The sequence below is a fragment of the Camelina sativa genome, chromosome 3 (assembly GCF_030686135.1).
Source record: "Camelina sativa cultivar CO46 ecotype springtype chromosome 3, ASM3068613v1".
In the NCBI taxonomy this organism is placed as follows: Eukaryota; Viridiplantae; Streptophyta; class Magnoliopsida; order Brassicales; family Brassicaceae; genus Camelina; species Camelina sativa.
In genome coordinates this window covers 11,467,247-11,489,488 of record NC_141882.1, presented here as the reverse complement: position 1 = coordinate 11,489,488, position 22,242 = coordinate 11,467,247, and the positions used below count along the sequence as shown (strand labels likewise).

The following is a 22,242-nucleotide window of genomic DNA, read 5'->3' as shown; positions in this document are numbered from 1 at the left end:
AAACCTGCTTATCTTCAGGATTACTACTGTCATTCAGTAGGGTCCTCAACCATACACGAAATCTCCCAATATATATTTTATGGTAAACTCTCTCCAGTTTATTATTCTTTTTTAGTCTCCATTGATAAAGAACTTGAACCCATAACCTATACTGAGGCAAAGAAACATAAGGTTTGGTGTGGTGCCATGGGGAATGAAATTGATGCTTTGGAAATGATGGGTACTTGGGAGATCTGTCCCTTGCCTCCAAATAAGATTCCGATTGGTTGTAAGTGGATTTTCAAGATCAAGTTTAATGCCAATGGAAGTGTTGAACGGTATAAAGCAAGGTTAGTTGCTAAGGGTTACACACAAGAGGAAGGTGTTGATTTTCATGAAACTTTCTCTCCTGTTGCCAAACTCACATCTGTTAAGCTACTCCTTGCTATCTCGGCCATTCATGGGTTTTCTCTAACTCAACTTGATATATCTAATGCTTTTTTAAACGGTGATCTTGATGAGGAGATATACATGAAGTTACCACCTGGCTATGCATCAAGTAAGGGGGACTTTCCTCCCAATGCAGTTTGCAAGCTCAAAAAGTCTCTATACAGTCTTAAGCAAGCTTCTAGACAGTGGTTCCTTAAGTTTTCTACTACTTTTATCACTTTGGGGTTTACCACTTCATATTGCGATCACACTTGTTTTTTTAAGATCACAGGGACAGTTTTCATGTATGTCCTGGTGTATGTGGATGCCATTCTCATTGCCAGTAATAATGATGCAGAGGTTGATCTTCTAAAGGAACAGCTCAAATCTCATTTCAAACTTCGTGATTTGGGGCCTCTGAAATATTTCTTAGGTCTGGAAATCGCAAGATCAGCTTCTGGAAGTACCGTTTGTCAACGAAAATATGCTTTGGATCTGTTATATGATACTGGTATGTTGGGCTGCAAGCCGTCTCCTATTCTTCTTGATCCTGCCATCAAACTTTCGAAAGATACATGAGGTGCTTTTGTTGATGCTAAGTCCTATAGACGTCTCATTGGTCGTCTGATGTATCTCCAGATCACAAGACCTGACTTAACCTTTGCTGTTAATAAGCTGAGTCAGTATTCAGAGGCTCCTCGAAAAGATCATTGGCAAGCTTTACACACTATTCTGGCATATATCAAAGGAACAATGGGTCAAGGCTTGTTCTACTCCTCCAAGTCTGAATTGAAGCTCATCGGTTATGCAAATGCTGACTACGGTTCGTGCTTGGATTCCAGACGATCTACTAATGGCTATTGTTTCTTCTTGGGTTGTTCTCTTATCTCGTGGAAGTCTAAGAAGCAACAGGTTGTTGCTAAATCCTCTGCAGAGGCTGAATACCGAAGTTTATCTTTTGCCTCTGATTAACTCATGTGGCTATCGTTCTTCCTCAAAGAATTTCAGGTTCGTCTTGTCAAGCCTACTTTCTTTTACTGTGACAACGAAGCTGCGATCCATATTGCTCGCAACCCAGTATTTCATGAACGCACAAAGCACATAGAAAAAGACTGTCATAATGTTCGAGAACGGTTACTTGCAGGTTGGTTTCAGTTGATTCATGTTTGTTCTGAGGAACAAGTTACAGATCCGTTTACCAAAGCGTTACATCCTGCTCCATTCCACTACTTATTAGGCAAGATGGGTCTTATCAATATCTTTGTCCCATCTTAAGGGGGACTATTGTAGTGTATTTGCCTTTTAATCAATGGTACAGTATAAATTGGTTCCAATCTTTATTTTATTCTAGTTCTATTTCATTGTGTAAACCATATTAAAATGTGTATATAAAACATAATATGTACATTTTATCAGATTAATGAAAATGAAATTAATTAGTTTATTTAGTAAAAGTTTCCAAATTGGTGAGAAAGGGGAAGTAACGTACATGTATGTATAGAAAATTATATTATAACTAATAAAAATGTGTATTGGCTGCTGAAGAGAAAGGGGAAGTAACGTACATGTATGTATAGAAAATTGGTGTACGGTGACCATGTACATACATCATACCATACGCATATGTCTATGTTCATCAAATTTTAAAATGTATCGTAACTGAAAAATATATTTTAAGAAGAAAAACTTCTAAAAGTCAATTTCCTGGAGAGAGAGAGTTAAGCATATAATTATTCTACCTTAATATTTTTTAAATATGTTTATGTGCTATTTGTATGGATCCGATCAAGATTGAAATATAAAATCTGATTCAATAATTTGGATTTTCATTAATTATAATAGTTTTTTTTTCTATATATTGGTCATTGATATTTTAATTTTTCTAAGTTCTATTATTAATAATAAATATGGTAATTAATAAATATGCTACTATTATTTGAAATTCTAATAATTTAATCCAAAATTATAACTTTAAAATCATAATTTAATAATATATATTAAAATTTTATAATATTTACTTTAATTAAAATGAACATAATTATAATTCTTTCAAATTCAACACCTATTTATTTAATAGAGGATATTGTAAATGTTTACAAATACAATAAAATATATAAAAAACTTTAATATTTTATTTAAAATAATCAGTTATTCTATGATTATATATATATATATCATACTTTTGAGATATACTATTGAATTTATCTTAAAATATTAATATTGCAATATTCAAAGAGTGTGGCCAATAGAGAAAAGTCAACTAAACTAAAAAAGTTTGGTCACGGAAAAAGAAGTGAACTAAGATTCAAAATCTGTCTCTACTCATTAGTCCGAACCGAATGATGGATTATGGTGGGCCCCATATTAGCGTTCAGAATCTACAATCGCATGGATACGGATAAAGGTGTAGTAGGTCTGGGCATATGCGTAAGACATTTGGTTTTGGATATTACCTAATCGGATTTAGGACAACAAAATTTATTGGGTAATTTTAAACTTTTGGTTTGGATTCAGTATTATCAGGTTTGGGTCAGTTAGATTATAAATTTGAAAATATAATTACTACCCTAACCGCTGGATACTCGAGAAAAAACCTTAAAAATTGATTAAATTTTAATAATTTTATCTAAACTTTAACATATGTAGCAGATAAATTTGGGATATTTTGATTATTTTGGATATGTAAGTATAAAACTTATCAATAGATATATTTAAAATTATAGAGATAATTTTGGATAATTGAATTATATTAATGTTGAATATTACTAATATTTTAGATATTTTTTTATTTTCGGGGTTTATGGATACTCGTTCGGATACTGGTATTATCCTAACGGAAATCTAAAATATTACCAAATATTTGAATATATCTTAAAATATTAATATTGATATAGCTCAACCAGGTAGAATTAGAAAGTCTTAATTTTGTTATTTCTGGTAAATTGAAATTTAGTGATCTATTGTTCGCCCTTTGTTATACTGAATATCAAATTTACAATTTATCAAAACGATTTTAATTAGGGTTTCAAAATACTCAAGCTATTCGTTTAATGTATTTTTATATCAGATAAAAAAAAACACGTGAGTGGTGATTGTTTTAAGTATTTTATTACTAGTAGAGAATCTAGAAAAAGTAGAACGTTCATTCAACTGTACTCTGAGCCCACACGTGGCACAGTGGATCGGTTTTGTTTTACAAAAGAGAAAAGAAAAAGAAAAAGAAAAAAAAAAAAAAAATTTTGTGGAAAAAAAAAAAAAATCAGATTAAACAATGAGAGAAAATCCGGGCGAAGGGAACCGATGTCTCTCTCCTCCGTGGAGCCTATCTCTGGTGTCTCTCATCGTGACCAGTTTGCCGGTTTTTACTCAGGATTTCTTTCCACGATGTTGGTTGGGATTCACACGAGTGGGCGGTTATCTTTCCTTTTCTTTCTCAACTTTTACACATCTCTAATTTGATTTCTCAATCTAATTGTTCTGTAGTTATTTTTCTCACTATTTATATCGTCGTGTAATCACTGGCTTTTTCACCTTTTATTCATTTTTTCCCCATTGTTTCGTCTTTCATTCTACTTCGTTCCAATTCACAACAAAAATGGCCGATGTTAACATGAATGCTAATGGTTCTTTTGAAGTCCCGGTGAACCTCTGTCAAGAAGCAACTATGGTTTCTCAATTCAGCCTCCTTGTCCGTCCCGCGAATTCCCGGAGGCAAAATCTCCATGCAATGATCCGTTTCTTTCCTCGGCTTTGGGGAATGGATAATTTTGTCACTAGCAGAGTCGTGGAACATGGGCGGTCGCAATTTCTGTTTCCATCTAATGAAGCTCTCCAACTAGTATACCGTCGGGGACCCTGGAGTTTCAATGAGTGGATGGTGGCTATGGAACCATGGCAACCCAATTTACTAGATGCTAACCCCCTATTTATTAATTTCTGGATCCAGATTCGTGGCATACCCTTGCAGTTCTTTACCCCTCCAATGGCCCGCTACATTGCAGAAACTCTAGGGCTGATTGTTGATTCAGAGATTGATGATTTCGCTGGTGGTAATGTAGAGTTTGCTCGAGTCTGTATTTAGTGGCCACTGGACCAACCTGTGCTCTTTCAACGAAGGTTCCGATTTGGGAATGATTGGGCTACGATTTCCTTTCGTTTTGAACGATTGAGGAACTATTGTTTTTGCTGTTTTTCTCTACGACATGATATCTCTGAGTGTACTGCAGATCCTATTGAAGTGGATATCCACAATCCTCCTCCAGCGCCAAATGCCATGGTTCAGGCTGCAGATATCCCGGGTCTAAACTTACCAAACCTCCCTGCAATGCCTGCTCCACCAGCCAATATCCATCTACAACATCTGGAGCATCTCCCTCTACCACCACTACAACATCAACAGGTGACTATGTCGGAACGTGTCCCTATCAATGGTCATTTGATTACCATTGGCGATCTACGTAGCCTGTACCATAACTATACCGCAACACCTGATCCGGCGGAAGCCGAGGCAAGACGTAGGGGGCTAATCCTAGCACTGGAACATACTGGCAACCGAATTCTCGAAGCGGTTAAACGTCCTGTTCCTCTACTACAATCTACCCAGAGAAAACGATGAAGAGTTTATTCACCAATGGATGCAAGTACATCTGATTATGGAGGTGCGGTGGGCCCGGTTCTGCCAGATGATCAATGAGGATAGCCAGTTGGAATTGTCCGGGGATGGGGAAGTCTCCTACAGTTCGACGCCTTAAAGAGATTTGTCGTCAATATCTCTTGGACGTACTCTTCCTCATTGAGACGAAACAACCAACAAACTACGTATCAGATATTGCTGTTTTATTAGGTTTTCCTAATTATTGTATTGTCCCACCTCAAGGTCTCAGTGGTGGACTAGCTTTGCTTTGGAAGTCTTCAGTAGATGTTTCTATCTTGTACCACGATACAAGACTTGTAGATTGCTATATTAATGACAAAATTTCTTCTTTCTACTTGTCTTGTATTTATGGTCATCCTGATCCACAATATCGACCAGAGTTATGGGAACGTTTCCAACGCTATGCTGTCAGTCGTGATGAAGCCTGGATAATGATTGGTGACTTCAATCAGATTATGAGTAATAGTGAGAAACTTGGTGGCCACGATAGAGATGAAAATACTTTTCGAGATTTCAGAGACATGTTAACTATCTGTGACATGATTGATAGGAAGCATACATGCAATAAGTTCAGTTGGAGTGGTCAGCACAGTATTGTACGGGATGGAGTTCGTACAAAGGAGTTAATTCAGAGTTGCCTAGACAGAGCTTTAGCAAATACAGAGTGGTTTGCAACTTTTCCTGCATCAATTTCTACATTTATAGAACCCATTGAGTCAGATCACCGCCGAGTTATCGTTGATATTCAGTCAGATACAAGAGTTAAAAAGGGTATTTTCCGTTCTGATCATCGGTTAGTGGAAAGAGCAGGTTTTCTTCAGACCATGAAAGAGGATTGGAACAGGCTATCTTCACTAAGAAGTTTCTCTGACAAGCTTAAGTTCCTGTGGATGAATATCTCCAAATGGAAACGATCCAATGTTACTAATTCTGCAGAAGAGATACATATGCTCAAAGAACAACTTGAAGAAGAATTCAACCAAAGCCTACCAGACAACAACAAAATTCGTACTATTGAACAGTCTTTGAATAGAGCTTATCTACAAGAAAAGATATATTGGAAGCAAAAGAGTCGAGCACAATGGCTAAGTGAAGGGTATCGTAACACATCATATTTCCATGGGAGTGCCAAATCGCGTAAAGCAAGGAATCGTATGGTTTCAATTCAAGATGCACATGGTAATGAACATATAGGGGATGAGAAGATATTTTTGGTTGCTACTGAGTATTTTCAAGAACAGTACTAGAAAGAATGTGAAAACAATTGGGGTTCCTTCTTTGATCATGTTTCTACCCCAGTTACAAAACACATGAACAAAATGCTTTCACAAATGGTTACAGATGAAGAAATCAAGAGAGCAGCTTTTGATATCAGAGGAGATCGTGCTCCAGGTCCTCATGGAATGATAGGACATTTTTATCATCAGTTTTGGGAGGTTATTGGGTCTGATATTATTTCCAGACCAGTGTTATGCCATCTCAACTCAACAGAACACATATTTGCCTCATTCCGAAGATTGATCAACCACGAGAAATGAGTGATTACCGGCCCATAAGTCTTTGCAATGTTTCCTATAAAATCATCTCCAAGATTCTCACTAGAAGGCTGAAGACAATCTTACCTCAGATTATCTCGATGGAACAAACGGCATTTGTTCCTGGAAGACATATATCTAATAACATCTTGGTGGCTCATGAGTTACTGCATTCTCTTCAAACCAGGAAACATCAATCCAAATGCTACATGGCAATCAAAACAGAGTAAGGCGTATGACAGAGTGGATTGGGAATTTCTTGAAAAAACAATGATACAACTTGGCTTCAACCACATTTGGATTACATGGATCATGTCAATGGTTCGCTCAATTTCCTACTCAGTTATAGTAAATGGGAGTCCATATGGTGAACTAATACCACATCGGGGTATACGCCAAGGTGATCCTATATCACCATATTTGTTCCTCTTATGCGCTGAGATGCTAACACAAAAAAATCGTCAAGAGGAGTCTAAAGGGAACATCATGGGATTGTCTATCAGCAACAATGGACCATAGGTTAGTCATCTACTCTTTGCGGATGATTCGCTGTTCTTTTTTCAAGCAAATTCAAGGAATAGTCGATCTCTTGCCCGCATACTACAACAATATGGCGATGTATCGGGCCAACGTGTTAACCTCAACAAATATTCTATCACTTTTGGTTTGAGAGTAGAAGAACATCAAAAAAGAGTTGTTCGACGTCATATCAACATCACAAGAAGGGGAGGTTGTGGTAAGTACTTGGGTTTACCAGAAGAATTTACAAGGAAGAAGTGTGAGATGTTTGAGTATATAGTTAAGCGGGTAAAGGAGAAGACGAAGAATTGGTATAAAATCAGTTGCATTAGCTATGCCCACACATGCTATGAGTTGTTTCAAACTACCAACGACAATCTGTCATGAAATAGACTCAGTCCTATCTCTGTTTTGGTGGGGTTCAGATGAATCAAAACGAAGAATATCTTGGGTAGGCTGGAAGCGAATGACATATTCAAAAGATGATGATGGCTTAGGCTTTAGAGATCTTGAGAAATTCAATGATGCATTATTGGCTAAAAATGGCGTGGAGACTCCTAACATCACCTGATTGCCTCCTTGCAAGAGTCCTAAAAAGCAGATATTTTGCAGATATAGATATTCAGAAGGCAACTTTAGGGAAACAACCATCCTATGGTTGGCGATCAATACTACATGGTCGTGACTTATTATTCAAGGGCATAAGATACCAAGTTGGTGATGGTGAATCAATAAACCCTGCTATTGATCCTTGGATACCATCACATCCACCTAGACCTGCAACACAACATTATTTACCTCTAGGCACTGTCTTTAAGGATCTCTGGCAAACTGGGACTCGTCAATGGGATAACCAAAAACTACAGCAATATCTATCGATGGATGACGTAGGCCACGCTCAGCGAATATATCTCCCACAACACCATTGTCCGGATAGGCTGATATGGCCTTACACAAAGAATGGGATTTCTTCTGTGAAGACAAAATATTGGCTATGTACACATCTCCCAGATGATAATCCGGCTATAGCTCCACCACAAGGTAATCCTCTACTTAAGTTTAGACTTTGGAAACAACAATCCCATCGAAGCTCAAACATTTCTACTGGCGAGTATTATCGGCTGCTCTTGGTACTGGAACCGAACTTAACCGTCGAGGTATTCCTATAGATGCCACCTGTCACCGCTGCTGTCAAGATATTGAATCTGTAAACCATCTCTTGTTTCATTGCCCATATGCCACAACAACCTAGAGATTGTCTGCTCTGCCTGTGAATCAAATGCTTACTTCAACTTTAGAAGAGAATATAGAAGCATTACTGGGAGTGTATGACTCAGCAACAGAACCAGGAAAAAAGCATCTTCCGTTCTGGATTGGATGGCAACTATGGAAAACACGAAATGATCTTATCTTCAATAAAGTGATATGGGAAGCAGCCTCAGTTCTCACAAAAGCTGTTGATGATGTTACATAATGGTTGGATGCGACGCAACCATCTACACAACAATCACGTCGCAATCCTCAGACAATATCTTCCTCTATCTCCGATCATTGGAAACCACAACCAACAGATTTTGTAAAGGTAAACTACGATGGAAGCTTTCATTATCATGATGGAAGCATTGGTGTTGGATGGATCTTACGTGATGATAAAGGAACATATTTATTATTCGGAAGCTCAAAACTAATGCAAGCAACTACTCCTTTGGAAACTGAAGGACTAGCTCTGTTATATGCCCTTCAATCGACTTGGTGTCGAGGTTACAGACAAGTAATTATAGAAGGAGACTGCAAAGCACTGGATGATCTTCTACAAAACCGAATCACGAGTATAACTATGGAAAATCTCCTAGTCGATATCCGCAGTTGGGCGGATCTTTTCACTGCTAAAACTTTCTCGCTTGTCCGAAGAGAGTGTAACCAGATGGCTGATAGAATAGCAAAATATGCTCATCTTCAACAAGAATGGCTCGTGTTTATTTTTACCCTCCATTGTATTTACGGAGATGGTTATTTCAAGACTATGTAACATATCACAATTTCTAATAAAAGTTGTTAAAAAAAAAAACAATTTTCAATTTTGACTTTCTCCTCAAACGGGAATTTTCTTTTCCCATGGCTTTTGCCAAGTGGCGCAATTGTAAAGAACTTCCAACGGTTGTTTTATTCGAATATTGCCACGTGGCGGAATCGTAAAGGATTTTTTTAATAACCGTTAGATTGTTGGCTCCTCGCTTTCTCCCTTTTAAGCATCTAAAATTTTAGTTTAATTACCCTAAGTTCTCTACTCTCTCACAAATCCCAAAAATTCTCTGACTCTTTCTATAAGAGAACCCTTAAGTTCTCTCGTCTCTCCAACTCCCACAAGATTCCAAATTTCTTAACGTTCTAAAGAAAAAGCCCTAAATTCTCGTGAATTTGTTCTAATATGTCTTCGAGTAGAGATCGTGGTGAAAGATGGTGCGCGGAAGATGTTAATATCAAGGGTCGCCCTGCAAGGAGAAGTCTCCATCTCTGTCCGCTGGCCAGAAAGTTAAGAACTGTCTGGGTTTGTCTAATGGTCACTTCGAGGCGTTTTATGATCTTGTAGATTCCTTCAAAGAAGGGCATGTCTGTTTTGATACTCACCTGGAATCGATAGACTTATATGGTCTGACCCATCTATCGAACGATCTCATGAGTTCCTTACTCAAAGGTATGTGCCTTTCTTTTTTTCAATCTCTTTCTTTATCTTCTTGGGTTTGTGGGTTCTTATTGAAGGGCTTATTGTTGCAGATATGGAGAAGATCCCAACAATGTCTTTGACTCAAAGTCAGTCAATCAATAAAGGTAGTAGATTCTCAACAATGTCTTTCAATTCAATTCAATTCAATTCAATCATGTAGTAGATGATTCTCTCATGTCTTAGATTCAATTCAATTCATTCTTTTCTTACAGATTTCTTGGCAACATATACCAAAGATCCCACAAGCCACAGCTTTCTCCTCTCTATCTCCACTAGTTCTCCAACACCATCACCACCAAAGTAGGAGAGAGGTCAGAGATAAAAAGAAGAAGGGACAAAACAAGTCACAAAGGGCGATGACTATACTTTTAGATTCAATTCAATTCAATTCATTCTGTTTTTTCAATCTAGTTTCCTCCTCTTTCTTTTGTCTATACTTTTACGATCTTGTACACGTTGAATTTTTTGTCTGTCACTTTTAAACTAGTTCAGTTTAAAAAGATTTTGTTTAGTGAAGGGAGATTGACTCTGTTGAGATTTGTAGTTTGTTGTTTGTTTTGATTTCAGAGAAAAACAGAGAGTGAGAGAACTTCTTTCTTTTAAACTTCAATCATCGAAAATTACATACCACTTACTTGTTTTTCATACATACTTATAATAAAAAAAGCAAGCTAACAACTCTCTGACACACACCATGTTCTCTTTCTTTCACACTCAACAAAGACACTTTACTAGATAAGCTTAACTCTAGATTAGTCTAGTTTCACACCTAATACAAAAGTTTGATCATATGACTTTTACCAAACATGAGTTTGAAATGAAGAGATTCCTAATTCCTAACGAAGCTGAACAAAGAATTAATGAAGAGATTGAAATGAAAGAATTAATGAAATGAAAGACGAAGCTGAACAAACAACTATTCATTTTTTTTTTGACAACTATTCATTTTACTGTCAACCAAAGCTTTTCATTCACATTAATTGACAGTTTCCCTTCATAAACCCCAACTCTTCTCTTTCCTTTCCTAAACCTCAAAAACGCCCTGTTTTGTGCCCAAAGTTATAAGGGATTCCATAAGCCGCAATATCCAACTCCGCTGCAGGATCTTTGTCTACAAGTAGTGGCATCAACTCCACACTCTTTGTTGCTCCAACACCTATGATTGATTTTCTCGTCAGGGACATGGCAAGCACTCTCTCTGTGTTGCTCAGGACGTCTAGAGTTGAGAGCTATCGATGGACATACTTGCAGTGGCAATGCGCTAGCTCCACTTTCCCATGCCCCTCTCTGCAAATTCGCAAGTTCCTAGTTTAGCAGAAGCAGAGGAAGGTCTAGTAATGCATTAAGACTCGATTTGGTTCTTTTAATGGCTGCCCTTCTGTCTATCAACTGAAAAATAGCATTACTATTCACACTTAATATGCAGTGTCACTAACTAACTATGCAAACAAGTCTTATTTCTTCAAAAATGATCAGAGCTGGAACAAGTGACTGACCTTTGAAAGCGTCCAGTTGCCTGAGAAATAACTTTTTGGTACTTTTTCATGCCAGGAGCTCACAACCTGGATAGGGTGGCCCTCGGTTGTAAGTATATAATTCCTTTTGGCCACAAATGAATCATCGAAGAGGAGATATAAGTACTTGCACCTGCGAATGTGAGATAACGACCAATGTGATGTTCTGACATTGCATAGGTACGAAAAGAATGACGTGTAAGAATGTGAACGTTAATATCACGTTTCAGCAAGAAAGAAACTGTGCTGATATGATGATCTTCCAATTGCATGGTCGTCACATCTCAAACACTTGCAAATCCCCCTGGCACCTTTGTGTACAGATTAAGAGATTTTATCAGTGTTTCACCAACTTCTAGGTACCACGGATCTGCAAAACGAAGGAACAAAGGAAGAATATAGGTATCTATTGTCAACGGAGAGGTGCCTCGAATCTGGCTCTTCACATAATAAACATTCTGGGTGAGACAACTAAAAAACAGACAAACAAAAACCTCTTGTAGCTTGGTATAGGTAGAACGTGGATTCTGCTAATTCAGGACGTAGTGGATAGTACTTCATTGTCGGATGTATCATTTGATGATCCAGTAGATACCTGAACAAATTTTGGTTCAGCGTCCTTTAGTCCAAACAGAAAACTTGAAAATGACAGAGAACTCAAGATCCAAGTAGGAAGCCAACAAAGGAAAGACAATTAAAAACATACCTCTCAGGTAATACACCAAACTTCTCCATACATGGAAACATTGTGACTCTTTGATCTAAAAGACACAACTGTAAAACAGAACAACTTGTGTATTTGATTATGCCTCAACACGTTCTTCGCACCGGAAGACAATAACCCAACAAATGTAGATGAATTCGGTTTCATTCTTTCGTACTTCATCTGCCTCAGTAGCCATAAACACTCTTCAAGGAGACCCATTTTGGCATATTGATCAATCATACAATTCCATGTAACAACGTCCTTTCGGATGGCGCAATCAAAGATCCTGCGTCCTGAACCGATTTCTACAAATTTTGGAGTACATGCAAGTCTAAATCAAGACCAAGCTTAATACATAATCCATGAGCAGATTCTGCTCCAGACAAGTCTCATATATCACCAGTAGCTAGTGTTATGAGCCAAAGCCTTAGCCTTAGCCCTAGTAATCACACCCGTTGCTTAAATTAAAGAACAAGAGAGATTGAAAGCTAACTTCCCTTTAACCCAAGTCTCTCTTTGAGAATTAGGTTAATTGTATAGAACCTTGAAAACCAACTTATTTCTCCTATTAAAAGGAAATTATATAAAATCTTAAATCTAATTTAAAAAGGAATGAAACCAGTTATATAATTCTATCAAAACCCAATGATCGTATCAGCTAGCTGAAAGAAAGCTAAGCAACGTACTAACACTAACAGTTACGCCACTTTTCCACAAATCCCTGAAAAAATCCAAAACCAACTCTTGCTTAGAAACCTGAAGATACCCATTTATCAAAGTACTACACGAAACAGCATCGACACTCTAGATACTGCCGTGGTGTTTCCTGATCCTAAGATCAGGATTTACGATGTTGGTATGAAGAGGAAAGGAGTTGATGAGTTCCCATTTTGTGCTCATTTTGTTTCATGGGAGAAAGAGAATGTGTCAAGTGAAGCTCTTGAGGCAGCTCGTTTCGCTTGTAACAAGTACATGGTTAATTCTGCTGGTAAAGATGCGTTCCATCTGAGGATAAGGGTTCACCCGTTCCATGTTCTGCGAATCAACAAGATGCTTTCGTGTGCTGGAACTGATAGGCTTCAGACTGGAATGAGAGGTGCTTTTGGTAAAGCTCTTGGTACTTGTGCTAGAGTTGCTATTGGACAGGTTCTTTTGTCTGTGAGGTGAGGTGTAAGGATAACCATGGAGTTCATGCTCAGGAAGCTCTTCGTAGAGCTAAGTTTAAGGTCCCTGGTCGACAAAAGATCATTGTTAGCAGGAAACGGTACGGTTTTGTTTGCTCTTATGTTACTTTCTTTTTTTTTTTTTTTTGCAAAAGGCTTCTTGTTGATGTTTGAGTTTGAAAAATTTCAGGGGATTCACCAAGTTTAACCGTGCTGATTACACAATGCTAAGGCAAGAGAAGTGGATCGGCCATGATGGTGTGAATGCCAAGTTCCTGTCTTGCCATGGTCCTTTGTCTAACCGTCAGCCCGGAAGTGCGTTCTTGTCAGCTGGTGCACAATAATGCAGATGACTTGTGGATGTCGATTCGATATTCTAGTTTTGACAGATGTTCGGTTTTGTTATTTTTTGTTAACCGAAACTTTCGAACTATCATCTTGCGCTGTTCTACAATTGGATAAGACTTGTTTCGTTCTCACCACTTAAGACACCCCTCAACCCGGCACTACATATTTGTTTGGAATAACTACGTATATTTTTTTGTTACTTTACTAAGTTAACTAAAAACATTAGTATTAACTATTACATGGTTGAAATTGCCTAAAGGTTTCAAAGTCGTCCATTTCTGTATTTGTACAAATTCTATTTGATTCCACACAAAAGTTTGTATGTTTAGTGTAATTTAACGGAAATAGGCTAATTCCAGGCCCAGTGTTGTTCTTGATATCCTAAACAGTCCTCAGAATGTAGGATCCAATTTATGGAATCCAACTATATTTATAGTTGAAAAAAATGCAAATTTAAAAAGTTAGAAACTTATGAATGTTTTTATTAGTCTTGACTCTTGACAGTCCAATGGTAAGAACACCTAATGAGGGTCTAAAAATTTAAATTCTAAAAAAATTTTGTATTAAGTAAAACTTTCATTTACTTGATACACACTCTAAACAAACTTATGATTTTGAACTGAGCTCGTTATATGATTTACTGAACTAAACAAACAAACAAAACACACTCTGAACTGAGCTCATCTTATAATCAGAGAGCTTGAAGCGATTGGAAAAATGCAACATCTCATTGTAGAAGAACAAACCAGGGGAGTGATCAGTCTACAAATGCACCAATATACACAGTGATAAAAGTCATGTATGCACCAATATATGCAGCATGAAATTGAAACAAGAACAACAATGATTTTCTATTTGACAACACACGGACCAATATACACAATGATCAAAGCATAACATATCAAAGAGATCAAAGCATAACAGAGCCGATTGACAGAGCATAACATAACAAAGAGATCAAAGCATAACATAACGACTGACAGAGCATAACATAATAAAGATATATATCAAAGCATAACATAAGCGATTGACAAAGCATAATATAACAAAGAGATCAAAGCATAACATAATACGACGCTTTTAACAATGATGCCAATATATTTAAATCAGTTTATAACTGACGTTAGCACCTAAATCAACCAACGTTAAAGTCGGTATTTTTTTGTAGTGTAAGTGTTTGTTTGCAAACTCTTTATGATATGGTTATGCATGAACCAGTTAATCCTCTCTTGAATTATGGATACGTTAATTTTGTATAAGAGAGAAAGTGTGAGGTTTGTCTTTTTTTGTTGTTGTGTTAAATCTGTTGCTAATCCTTTCTTATATTGACTGATGATAGTATTAATTATCATACATATATATATATATATATTAAATCATGAAACTTGCTAGGTCATTGCAGGCGCCGAAGGTGAAATTGTCTTTAAGGGGATTGTTGGGACGTTAACTGAACCTTGGGTTATTAATTTTAGTTATTAATTTTAGGCTCTTATTATTTTTTATTCTTAAATTTTGTACTTTTTGAAAATAAGAACTTTTTGAAGGCTAATTAAAATTATCCCCTCCAATGGTACAATTTTAATTGAGATTCTTATTTATCAAAAAATATTATTTTCACAATAAAAATTTTGATTTGTGCCAAACTTTTGCCATATAGTAGTTGCTCCTTGGTAATCTTTCTCTCCCAGCTATCTCTATGCCTTTGAGAATACCCATATGCCAATAGATTATCAAACCTCTATTTCCCATTTCAAACAAATCCGGGTCTGCACCAAAAACAACAATCAGGCCAGTGGTAACCAAAGCATCAACTGTTACAAGCATAAAACAGACCAGACCAAGAACTAGCTATGTGAGCATAAACAGATCAAGAACTAGCTATATAAGCAGAAACAAGAGTTATAAAGAAACAGGATATCAATTGATGTTTTGGGAAAAGTTGAGATAGTAATTGATATAGATTGGTAGACATTTGTTCTTCATCAGCCTTGAAGGTTAAATTAATGGGTGCTTGGAAGAACCAAGAAGAGACGGCAATGAACAAGACTTAAAAGCATAACAAGACTTACAACCAGAACAAGACTTAAAAACCAGAGAAAGACACCATACAAGGGCCAAACAAGACTAAAAATCATAACAAGACTTAAAACCAGAACTAAAAAGACATTATAAACAAGACTTAAGACCAGAACAATACTTCAAATTAGAACCAAACAAGACTTAAAATCATAACAAGACTTAAAACCAGAACCAAAGAAGACAATAAAAACAAGACTTAAAACTAGAACAATACTTAAAATCAGAACCAAGCAAGACTTAAAGCCAGAACAAGACACCAAACAAGGAGCAAACAAGACGTAAAATCAGAACCAAACTAGACTTAAAAACAGAAAGTATATGTCAAAATTTACTTAGTTGATCGATCCTTTGCCTTACGGATAATCTAATAGAAGAATAAAACTTGTAATGTTTTCAAGACTAGGTTTATTAATTCAAGATTAATTAAACTCAGACCATAAACACATGATATCTAATAGCCAGACTCAGAGAAAATGTATGAATCAAACAATGGACAAACACGCTAATTTCGTTAACCCTAATTACAATCATGCCTAGGAATAGAGACATAAACAGAATTTCAAGAACCCTAATTTCTAAACCCTCACTAAACAAGAATTCAAACAATGAGAAAGAGAAACTTACCATACAAAAGATATTGGTTAATCAAAATCTCCAATTTGGTGCCGGTAACGCTTCGATTTGGTGAAGAAGACAAAGGTTTCAATGAGCAACTCGTCGGTTAACTCATCCATTGAGACTCAGCCTCGGTGAAGATGATGATGATATAACAGTCCGACAACCTCAGTTCTATAAAAGTAGGTCCATATTTTTGACTTATGAGTTTTGAATTTCGTCTTATCTTCTAGGAATGAAAGGTTTTTATAAGATTTGTCACAACTCACAACAACAACAAGGGCCAATTGGGGTCTGCTTTAGATACTCTCAATTGGTTAAGCAGCTTTCAGTCTACTCTCTAATTTTCTAAGCCATCAGCTGTTGGGTCCCTTATGATTTGTTCTGTTTGCGACTTTGTCGGCTGTTATTATTCAAAAAAATTAAGGAAAAATGTCTATCCTGAAGACAAGCTCTAGACCGTCGGTTTATATCATATTTGGGTTCTTAGCCCAAATATAAACGAAAGCCCATAAGAGAAAGGGAACAAAAAGGTAAAAAGAAAAGAAAGAGAAATAGAAAAAAATGAAATAGGTTTCGAAGTCGAATAGGTGTGTCTGTCTGAGTTTCGTACTTTGGTTTCGTTAGGGGAAGATCTGTGTCCGTTGAGAGAGAGGTAAGAAAATCCTAGACCTTTTTTTTTTTTTCTGTGTGTGTGTGTGTGTGTGTGTGTGAGATAAATTGAGATCTTTTCCTTATCCTATTTTCATATGATGAAACCCCTAGAAATTTGTTATTATTCATTGAAGAAATAGGAAACTGTTGAGATTTACTTTTCCTATATATTTCGCCTCTGTATCTCTCTCTCACAGAAATCTGTTTTGAAATCACAATGTTGTCGAAAAAACTTTGTTTGCAGATGGAATGGCTGCCCCACGAAGTGATAGAGCACATCCTGGAGAGAGTTCCTGTGAAATCCCTGGGGAGATTAAAAACTGTATCAAAGCAGTGGAAATCGACGATTGAATCTCGTTTATTCCAAGAAAGACAATTTAAGCATCGTCAGCAGTCAGGAGGAGGTCCAGATATTCTCATGGTGTCCGTACGTCTATTCGACGATGGTTGTTCTGAATCTGACCCGGAGGCAAAACCGTCGGGAATCGAATCTCTAAGAACACTGGTGTTGGGTTCATCATCATCGGTCAAGATCCCTACTCCTTGGGAGGACAAATATCACTTTGTTTGCCAGAATAGCTGTGACGGTCTCGTTTGTCTCTACTATCCCGTCCGCTCTGGTTTTGTGCTCAATCCCACCACTAGATGGCATCGGGTTCTCCCTCTCTCCAACTATCAGCAACGCATAATCGAGATAGGAGAAGACGGTTTTTACATTCCCTCTTCACAAACTTGGATTCGGCAAGGATAAATTCACGGGCACATGCAAGCCCGTTTTCTTATACAACTCTGCAGAGCTTGGCTTAGAAAACGCCACCACATGCGAAGTTTTCGACTTTAGCACTAACGCCTGGAGGTATGTCACTCCCTCTGCACCTTATCAGGTTACTGGCCACAGTCCTGCGTATCTAGATGGATCGCTTTATTGGTTGACCGACGACAGAGAACCCAAAGTTTTATCCATGGATCTTCACACAGAAACTTTTCAAGTCATCTCTAAAGCTCCTTTTGCCGATTTACTTAATCCCGGTATGCTCATTGGCAACCTCGACAACCGCTTATGCCTATCCTCCAATAAGAACTTTCGCATCCAAGATATATGGTTATTCAATTCACAGAATAAGTCATGGGACAAAGTGTATTCTATAGATTTGGATGTATGTCGTAAGAAGCTTCGTATGTTTGTTGTATTTGCGCTCAGGCCACTAGCACTTGTTTTGGATGGGAAGAAGAAGAAGAAGAAGTTGTTGTATTGTGGTCTATATCGTCATAATACACTGGCGTTATATGATCTCGAAACCAAATCATATGATGCTGCTTTCACTGCTGACTCCATCGGCATTCCTGTTTGTTATTTCCCGAGTTTAATCTCTATTTAATGAATTTTATTATTGTCGATGAAGCACATTGTATTATTTGCTTCCTCCATTACCTGTTTGTTTAATTTGCAAACTCTTTGTGATATTGTTATGGTCTTGTGTGTAACCAGTTAATTCTCTCTTGAATTATGGATACGTTAATTTTGTATAATAGAGAAAGTGCGAGGTTTGTCTTTTTTTTTTTTGTTGTTGTGTTAAATCTGTAGCTAATTCTTTCTTATATTGATTGATTGATTTATGACGCATGAATTATCATATATATCTATATATATATATATATATATTATCATGAAACTTGCTAGGTCATTACTGCAGGCGCTTGCGGTGAAATATTCTTTACCTCTTTAATCAATGTTAGTTACTTGTTCAATTTCGTCCAAGATGTCTCTTTAATCAATGTAATTAGTTGTGCAATCCAAGATACTATAGTGCTATTTGACGGGTTTTCTTAGTCTCATTATTCTTCATCCTCTTATAAGACTCAAAATGGAATTTAAAATGTGTCTGGGAATTTCAACTGACAACGTACGCTCCCTTTCCAATAATAACATACACGCATACACTCTTACATTGCTACCTCGACCTCACCGAACACTTGGACATCTTCGACAAGACAACACCGAATCAACAACCAGAGCTCAAAACTCTCTGTTTCGCGCGGATAGAGAAGAGGAAGAAGATGATCATGTCATGATCGAGTTTGAGACCTCACTCGCACGACATTTCAAGATATTCAAACATTGTTTGATAAATTCACTATTATTAATTACTACTTTCTTGCATATTACTTGTTTTTTTTTCATAACTACAAAAATCTTTTTTTTTTGCTTCTACTTATTTTCTGAATTTACTTAGTATATACATTAATATTTGAATTTAATCATTAAAAAAATGTATATTTATAATGCATGGGTTGTATGTCCCCCTTGACCATATATATAGTAATTGATTTGATATGAATGTGCATGGAACACACAATTAGTAGGAAAATATCACTGCAAAAATGAAACAGCTAATACTTTCCCACAAAATTGGGGTTATGAGTGTAGAGGGGATTGATGACACATCGATAAAATGACTTCTAATCCTTTGTCATCCAAATATGTACCTAACATATTAAGCGTTACCCAAATTTATATTTGTTTCTTCAAATTATTCATCATTTTATAATAATGTTTTGTACAAAAAAAAACACCGCGTGGACCCAAACAATTCTTCAACATCCAACCTTCTACGAGAACTATAGAACAAACTTGGTCATCATCAAAAGAGGTATAAACAAAGTTTCTCTTTGTTTCTCTCCGATCAACTCTCTCTGAAGTTAGAGTAGATAGTATGAATCTATGAATTGATTGGTTACCACATTGTTGCCGAAGAACTATGGCATTTTGGATGAATTAAAGTCGAGGGTTCTGAATCCAATTAATTTTGTGAATTTCTCATAAATTAAGAAACTTTCAGTCTTGTTTGATTCAAATTAGGAGATTTCATCAATATATTGAAAAAGTAATTTCAATGTTTATGTTTTGAGCTCTGGAATTATCATATAATATTTTTCTATGGTTTGAGTAATAAAGTATTGTAACTCTTTTATATTATTGCAAACGACCCAAGTTACATGTATATAGAGCTACAAACCCCGACTTGGTGCCCAAAACCATACATGATAGTATGATACGGTTAAAAAAAACCACCATATAACATGACATATTAATTAGTAAACATCGAAAGCATGGTTCCAATTAGCTATTCTTATTTTTAGGCTTGTTAATTTGTATGTTATTCCAATTTTAAGATATTCGTCATATGCATGCTTTGACTCTTTGTTTCTTGTTTTATTGTTTTTTTGATAAACCGGAGATTCTAGGCTAAACCCGTAATCTTCAGCCCCTTCTTGGTATTATGTATGTAAAACTATTAAAGTCTCTTTCCTTGGCTCAATTTTTGAAACAGAAAAGTAGAAAAACCTAATAATAATAATTAGGGTTTTAGGTCTTTCTTTCTTTGTAGCTTGAGCTGCGCCTTGCGATGGAGTGGAGGAGCCTTCCGGTGGATTTGCAAGAAGATATAATCTCTAGGGTGCCGGCTAAATCTCTGGTACGATTGCAATTAACATCAAAACAATGGAAGGCTCTACTGAAAACTGGGAGCTTAGCTAAGAATCACTGTGCTAATTAGGGCTGGGCAAAATAACCGATAACCAAATAACCGACCGAAACCGAACCGAAAAAACCAAACCGAACCGAACCGAAATTCTTCAAATACCCGAATGGTTAGTAAAAATCTATATCCAAACTAACTGAAACCGAACCGAACCGAACCGACAATTAAATGGTTAACCGAAATATCCGAAAACCTAGAAGATATCAAATATTATATACTTAATATTATGCAAAACTATAAAATAAACTTAAAATATAAATTATTTCTAGATTCAAAACAATTAAATATTTTAAATAATCAATATATGTAAATGTTATTATTTTGAATTTACAAAGTTAAATACTATTTTGTAAAATTGAATCCATATTTTTCCCTTTTTTGTATTTTTGTTATTGTATATTTGGTTAATTTTGGTTATATTCGGTTAGTTTTGGTTATATTTGGTTTATTTGGTTAATGTTAATATAATTTATGTTAGTTATGGTTATTTATTTAAATAACCAAACCGAAACCGAACCGAAAGAAACCGAACCGAACCGAACCGAAATTTCAAAAATATCCAAATGGTTACTATATTACTATATCCAAAATAACCGAAACCGAATACAACCGAACCGAAACCGAATGGTTAACCGAATGCCCAGGCCTAGTGCTAATGCACCAAAGGAGTCTCTGATTATCATGTTGATTGATTATAGGCTTCACTTAGTAAAGATCAATCTTCATGGAATTCACAACGACACGGCTCCATCTGTTCAGTTCTACCTTAAAGATCCGTCTTCTAAATCTTCACAAGTCGACATACGTAGTTTGGAATGGACTAGTAGTTTGGAATCCATGTTCAGGGGAAACCAAGTGGATTAAACCTAGGAACAGCTACAAAGAATCTGACTTATGGGCTTTCGGTTACCACAACAAATTCTCTTGCAAGCAATACAAAGTCTTGAGGATGGATCGTCAACGACATTATTATGGTATCAACATTGAGTACGAAATCTATGACTTTACCTCGAATTCTTGGAGTGTTCTTGTTGTGACTACTGATTGGAGTATAAATTTAAGTCGTCGTGGCGTATCTGTGAAGGGGAATACTTATTTTGTTGCTCAAGATAGGATAAGTGATCAAGAAGGGGAGACATATCCTAAATTCTTACAAAGTTTTGATTTCACAACAGATATATTTGAAAGTTTGTCTCTTCCTCAGCCGTTTCCTTATGTTTATACAGCTTTATCAGTGGTTGGAGAAGAGAAAATTGCTCTGTTGGGTTATCTAAATAAGGACACACTTTCAACGGATTTACATGTATGGGTAACAACTAGTATAGGAACAGTCATGTCATGGAGCAAATTGGTAACAGTGCAAAGCTTTCATGATGAGCGTCTTTATAATTTTAGTGGGATCAGTTTCTTGGCGGACGAACATAACAAAATTGTAGCGTGTTTCAAGAGGTACTGGACTCCCAACACTACCATTTACTTTCTGGGAGAAAATAAACACGTACAAGTGGATCTTCATGGTGGAAATTGCACACCCGGATCATCTTACTCACTTCTTATGAATTATGTTCCAAGTTTTGCTCAAATCCAATAAGGAACACTTCTTGGAAGGGAATCACCAAGCACATGTAACTGGAGGGCTTGTCATATTTACGAGTTCCACATGTATACAACTATCTTCAGATTCAGATCAGTAATTTCATTTGGATTATTTTCTTCGAATTATATCAGTATTCTTATTATATAGAGTATCTTGTATAATGAGTTAGATAGAGACCTAAAA

At 36.4% G+C, this 22,242-nt stretch overlaps 2 protein-coding genes, 4 long non-coding RNA genes and 3 pseudogenes across 8 annotated transcripts; 6 read left to right on the top strand and 3 right to left on the bottom strand.

Annotated features, from left to right (window-relative positions):
* Positions 1-5,127: 5,127 nt before the first annotated feature.
* LOC147946797 (uncharacterized) lies at positions 5,128-6,309 on the top strand. The gene has a single exon (XM_087507257.1). It carries the CDS (start codon positions 5,128-5,130, stop codon positions 6,307-6,309), a length of 1,182 nt encoding a protein of 393 aa, XP_087363383.1.
* A 1,349-nt stretch (positions 6,310-7,658) lies between these two features.
* On the top strand, positions 7,659-9,145 carry LOC147946796 (uncharacterized). The gene is made up of 3 exons (XM_087507256.1): positions 7,659-8,157; positions 8,415-8,581; positions 8,699-9,145. Exons 1-3 carry the CDS (start codon positions 7,659-7,661, stop codon positions 9,143-9,145), a joined length of 1,113 nt encoding a protein of 370 aa, XP_087363382.1.
* A 233-nt stretch (positions 9,146-9,378) lies between these two features.
* LOC104776803 (uncharacterized) lies at positions 9,379-10,451 on the top strand. The gene is made up of 3 exons (XR_766161.3): positions 9,379-9,811; positions 9,892-9,945; positions 10,054-10,451. It is a non-coding gene; the product is annotated as an uncharacterized LOC104776803 (long non-coding RNA).
* A 330-nt stretch (positions 10,452-10,781) lies between these two features.
* LOC104776802 (uncharacterized) lies at positions 10,782-11,653 on the bottom strand. The gene is made up of 3 exons (XR_766157.3): positions 11,579-11,653; positions 11,338-11,488; positions 10,782-11,128 (listed from the first exon to the last, which is right to left on the bottom strand). It is a non-coding gene; the product is annotated as an uncharacterized LOC104776802 (long non-coding RNA).
* A 676-nt stretch (positions 11,654-12,329) lies between these two features.
* On the top strand, positions 12,330-13,568 carry LOC104776800 (large ribosomal subunit protein uL16y pseudogene; annotated as a pseudogene).
* A 1,539-nt stretch (positions 13,569-15,107) lies between these two features.
* Positions 15,108-16,647, bottom strand: LOC104776799 (uncharacterized). Its single transcript, XR_766156.3, has 2 exons — positions 16,276-16,647; positions 15,108-15,338 (listed from the first exon to the last, which is right to left on the bottom strand). It is a non-coding gene; the product is annotated as an uncharacterized LOC104776799 (long non-coding RNA).
* Positions 16,648-16,792: 145 nt separating this feature from the next.
* Positions 16,793-18,322, top strand: LOC104776798 (F-box/LRR-repeat/kelch-repeat protein At1g09650 pseudogene; annotated as a pseudogene). The gene is made up of 2 exons (XR_015595481.1): positions 16,793-16,921; positions 17,165-18,322. The product of XR_015595481.1 is annotated as an F-box/LRR-repeat/kelch-repeat protein At1g09650 pseudogene (transcript).
* On the bottom strand, positions 16,823-20,256 carry LOC147946795 (uncharacterized). Its single transcript, XR_015595483.1, has 2 exons — positions 19,978-20,256; positions 16,823-17,509 (listed from the first exon to the last, which is right to left on the bottom strand). It is a non-coding gene; the product is annotated as an uncharacterized LOC147946795 (long non-coding RNA).
* Positions 20,195-22,181, top strand: LOC147946794 (putative F-box protein At3g23260; annotated as a pseudogene). Its single transcript, XR_015595482.1, has 2 exons — positions 20,195-20,464; positions 21,110-22,181. The product of XR_015595482.1 is annotated as a putative F-box protein At3g23260 (transcript).
* The last annotated feature ends 61 nt before the right edge of the window (positions 22,182-22,242 follow it).

What these genes read in the sequence shown, in the direction of transcription:
- LOC147946796 (XM_087507256.1), top strand. Translation starts at nt 7,659, where the DNA reads ATGGCGTGGAGACTCCTAACATCACCTGATTGCCTCCTTGCAAGAGTC. An exon ending in GGCTATAGCTCCACCACAAG is followed by an intron (nt 8,158 to 8,414) that starts GTAATCCTCTAC and finishes CTTCAACTTTAG; the next exon opens with AAGAGAATATAGAAGCATTA. An exon ending in TCACAAAAGCTGTTGATGAT is followed by an intron (nt 8,582 to 8,698) that starts GTTACATAATGG and finishes GATTTTGTAAAG; the next exon opens with GTAAACTACGATGGAAGCTT.
- LOC147946797 (XM_087507257.1), top strand. Translation starts at nt 5,128, where the DNA reads ATGGGGAAGTCTCCTACAGTTCGACGCCTTAAAGAGATTTGTCGTCAA.